Genomic DNA, 4,576 nt, shown 5'->3' on the forward strand with positions numbered 1-4,576 from the left:
TGCTCCGGTAGCGTTGCCGGCGGTCGCGGAGCTAGCGTGAACAGCGATGACAAATAATCGTTAGAGAAGAATGCATCGAGCACCTCGCATATATCCGTACCCTTGCGAGTGGAGCCGGAAAAAGCGCTGAACCCAAGTGGCGTTAAACACGGCATCCCGGGAGAGCTACCAGGACACGACTTGCATGTTGATTTACATCCAACACTGGTGAGTTGATGAGGCAAGTGACCATATAAGCAATCGGTTAGGTAGGACTGAAGCGGCGATTTTGCTTGGCAAGTTGGTTGGCACGTTGCCTTGTCGTTTGCTTGGCAATTAGGTTTGTCGGTTGAGTGATCTTTGCACTCCCATTTGGCTGACTTAACGTTCTTGCCGAATCTGCAGTCGGACCAACCGTTGAGCTTGGCTGTTACGCCGCACTGTTTATGCAGATACCGAAGGCAATGGAGAAGCCGACGAAGGAGATCAGTGATCATCTGCAAACAATCCTCCCCTGAAGAGGGATACTTAAATCCAAATGAATTATTGCAATAGTCGCTGCCGTAGGTGGTGTATGCGTCGCCGTAGCCTACGATGCAGGTGAGAACATCGTGGGATTTGGAACAAAGATGTTCGAGTGCGGAGACCACTTCACTGTATGGTATGTTGTTTGGGTAGGCTGCTAGGGATTGCGACGCCGGATCTATGACTGTGAACTCAAGACCCTCGTGCGCCTGTGGCTTTTGCTTAGATTTGTCAGTAAGAAGATCACTTATGGTGTCACGTAGCAGCGTTGGATAGACGGCACTGTAAGGTAGACTACAAAACCATATGAGCATATCGTATATGCTGCTTGGTACTTTGGTTGATGACGCAGTGGGTATGTGACACAGCTCGTTGTACTTCTCTGCATGGTGGAACAGACACTGAGTAATATCAAGCAGATCGAAGTTATTACGTTTCTTGTGTTCATTTGACTCACAACTTTGGAGATGTTTAATCCGCTCGGCGTCGGTGAATTGCTGCTCAAGTACTTTCTGGTAGATGTGTTTACCGGTAAAGCTGACGGACGGATGCCTTAATTCACCGTCCTTCGAAGTCGCACTGCTGGCAACGTCAAATCCACACCGCTCCATGAACTGCCCAAATGTATTGCTTTGGCGATTCTCAATCGCACAGCATTGCTTGTCATACCAAGCGCCGTTGCTCTTACACTGCTTACTAAATGTATCGAGATCCTCGTGTACGATGCAAAGGAGCGTCAAGAACGCTTTGGCATATTTTGCTGCGTCGGTCTCGTCGTACGTCAGTCCGGAGTACCGATTAACATAGGCTTTACCTAGCTCTTTGGTCAGCCCCTTGAGTCCCTCTTTGAGTGCCTGAGTGAGCACAGTCGTAGGCTCACCGAATTTGGATGGGTTGAATCCTTCGAAAGCATGTCTAAACGCGTTCAAATTATCGCTAAATGTATGGTCGTAGCACTGCGAAGTTACAAGGCCACTAAGCAAGTTGTCCAAGGCGTCGTGCACGGGCTTGATTTTCTTAATGTCAGACTTGAAATCTATTTGCTCTAAAAGCGCGTGGACAAATGCATCAAAAGCGTTTTTGAGTTCTAGGGAGGCTTGATTTAGTGGAGATGGTAGAGCAGAGGACGTCGTTTGAATTGTAGTAATAGCGTTCACATTGCTAACAAACTTGATACCTAATTTGTTCATGAAACCTTTGAAACCCATATTCAAGTCATCTTCGATTTTTCCAGGCATTTGATCCAACTCCGTTTTTACCTTGCCCGCGAACGCCGTCAGCAACTCCTTGACCGAGGAGACATATTGTTTTCCAGCGAGGGTCATTAATTTGTCTTCGACTTTCTTGATGTCCTGGTGCATTTCTCTTTTGAGAACTTCGGGTAATTGCGACTCTGCTGCTTGGACAAATGTCAGTAATTGTTGAGCTTCTTTAAACGCCTTAGCTACAGGACCTTGCAGCTTGTCAAGGTTATCATAGATGGACTGCAGCGTTTCTGCGTCAGCTGACTTGTTAATTTTTGGTTTACCGATTTTCGTATCTATAAGCGTTTCTAATTTATAGTTCAGAACGTTGGCGGCCTCCGTTATTTCGTGAGTAAGAACATTTAGGTGTGCTTCTATTTGCTGAGCAATATCATTCAGCTTGACTGGTATTGTGTTGGCGGCCAGTTCGGAAGCGGTGTCTCTTACTTTCTCGATGGCACTGTCCAAGTTGTGGGCGTGATTCTGTCCACCGCCACTGGTTCTGCCAGTCGCCGCGGTGAGATAAGTATCAAGATTGGTGATTTGTTTCTTTAGACTTCCCATAAGCATATCCACACCAGCTTGAGCTGCATCGAATTGCGTTTTTATGGAGCGCACTTCAGGTATAGCTTCATTCACTTTTTTGATGTTGGAACTAGTGGTAAATTTTGAAAGTGAATCGGCTGCACCTTTCACAGCCAATTGTACCGCTGTGAGTACGATGCTAACCACTCTTTGTAGGTTCTGATCATAAGGTGAGCGGCGATGTGTATGCGTTTTGTTCACTTCAGCAGTAATTTGTTGAGCGGCCTCTGAAACCTTAGTATGCTTGAGTACTTCTTCAATACTACTGGCAAACGCTTGAAACCTATCGGCAATATTTTCCGCCGTAGCATTTTGCAGCTTTTCTGTAGCGGTTGAGACAGCCGATTTTACCACGTCTTGCAATTGTTTGATGATCGTTGGCTTTACACTAGATGCGTCAGCACTTGCGTACTGAGTTAGATACATGCCTACCGTCTTTTCATTCACAATTTCGGTGACCATCTTATCTATCGCAGTTTCAAACTCATCTTTAAATTTCCCAGAATATTTCCCGATTCCGTCATCAATTTCATCGAGGAGGCCATTCGTCGAACCTCCCAGTGCACCATCTTCTTTACCAATAACTTTTTCAACGAGCTCCGGTATCTGCGGTTTCAATGTCTCCCAATATCCATTTATACCTGCACCTTCCCTGTCTCCCAAAACGCCACTTTTAATGCTTACGACTTTCTTTTGCATGTCTTCAAAAATGCCCTTAACATTCTTATCTGCTTCTCTGCTGATATCCTTGAATTCCCCAGCAAGTGCCTTAATCTTTACATCAACCTGTTCAGTAAATTCCTTAAGTTGAGGTATATATGTCTCTAACTTATCTTTCCAGGCCAACAACTTTTTCCTCTCATCCTCAATATTATGCTTCCTGCTGGTAAAATCGCCGCCGGCTTCATTCAAGATTTTCTTCACCTCGTTTTTCCTTAATCCCTCAATAAATTCTTTTGTCTTCGCAATCCACTCTGCTACATCCAGAACATACTGTCTCAGTTTTTTATCAATGTCCTTGAGATCTGCAAATATGCTCTCAACTCTCTGCCTAACCTTGACAACAAATACCTTAACATGCTCCTCAATTTTGCAATCTACATCAATTTTCAACTTACCTAATGCAGCACTAATTTGCTTTTTTGTCTCATCCAGCGCTTGTCTGTCCATCGCCGACAGCTTCTGGAGACGCTTAATCTCATAGTTCACGGCCTTCAACGCACTGGTCAATCTGGGTTCTAAGGCAGAATTCATGTAGCGTACAGCAGTTTTCACATCTAGTTTATCTAATTTATTATCTCTAAATTCGAAAGTCTTATTGAACGTTTTGGCGAAGAAATTTATCTCGCTGTCCAACATTTCGTTTACTTGCTTCTCCGCCGCCTGCACTTTCTCGGGAACTTCACCCTCATTTTCCTGCGGCAATATATTTTGTACCTTTCGTGTAAATGTATCACCCACCTTACTTAACAAGTCTTCAATGGGCTTCTTGACTTTCTCATTGGACTCTCTCACTTCTATGTTGTATTTCTCGATCCCTTTAGTCAGACGGGGAAGAAGCTTAGTGAAACCATCGTGCCCTGAGCAAAGATGTTTGTTAATTTCATCACTTACCAAGTTTTGTAATGTTTTTCTACCCACATTGTATGTCTGAGTGTTTTTCACCGCCTCAAGCACACCACTCAAAAATCCCATCACCCCGTCACACAGCCTATCCAAGTCAGAGTACACAATCCCACTGCCGTCGTAGCCTTTGGACTCAGAGTTGAAGCCGAGGAAAGTCTGTAGGCCGTCACAAAGATTCTCTAAAAGGTTTTTAGGCTCATTTGGATGATTATTAAGATTCTTATAATTTTCACAAAGCTCCTTCACTTTCTTCAAAGCCTCCAACTTGGACTGCAATTTGGCTGGGTCAGCAGAGGGAGAGGGGGAAGAAGGAGAAGGAGTAAGATGGTTAGTAGGCTTTTCAAGTTGCTCTATTTGATCTGTAAGAGTCTTAATTTCTTTCTCAACTTTCTGCTTAAGCTCACTAATTTTATCGGTGTCAACAGCCTTCTCAGCAGAGTTGACAGACTCAGAAAGGGTAGTAACAAGAGAAGAGTAAACATCTTTTAGGTCATTTATAAGGTGCGGATTAGTGTCAAAAACAGCGATAATGGCATATATAACGGCTTTCTTAACACTCTCACTTTGACCAACAAATCCTCCAAGCTTACCAGCCAATTCACCAAGCTGGACAATCT

At 44.3% G+C, this 4,576-nt stretch overlaps 1 protein-coding gene across 1 annotated transcript; it reads right to left on the reverse strand.

The window, feature by feature from the left end:
- On the reverse strand, positions 1–4,028 carry BBBOND_0005860 (hypothetical protein, conserved; the record flags this gene model as incomplete). Its single annotated transcript, XM_012915412.1, has 1 exon — positions 1–4,028. A coding segment is annotated over one exon (4,028 nt), but the record flags the coding sequence as incomplete, so codon positions are not given.
- Between the last annotated feature and the right edge of the window lie 548 nt (positions 4,029–4,576).

The sequence above is a fragment of the Babesia bigemina genome, scaffold Bbigscaff_76772 (assembly GCF_000981445.1).
Source record: "Babesia bigemina genome assembly Bbig001, scaffold Bbigscaff_76772".
Classification (NCBI taxonomy): Eukaryota; Apicomplexa; class Aconoidasida; order Piroplasmida; family Babesiidae; genus Babesia; species Babesia bigemina.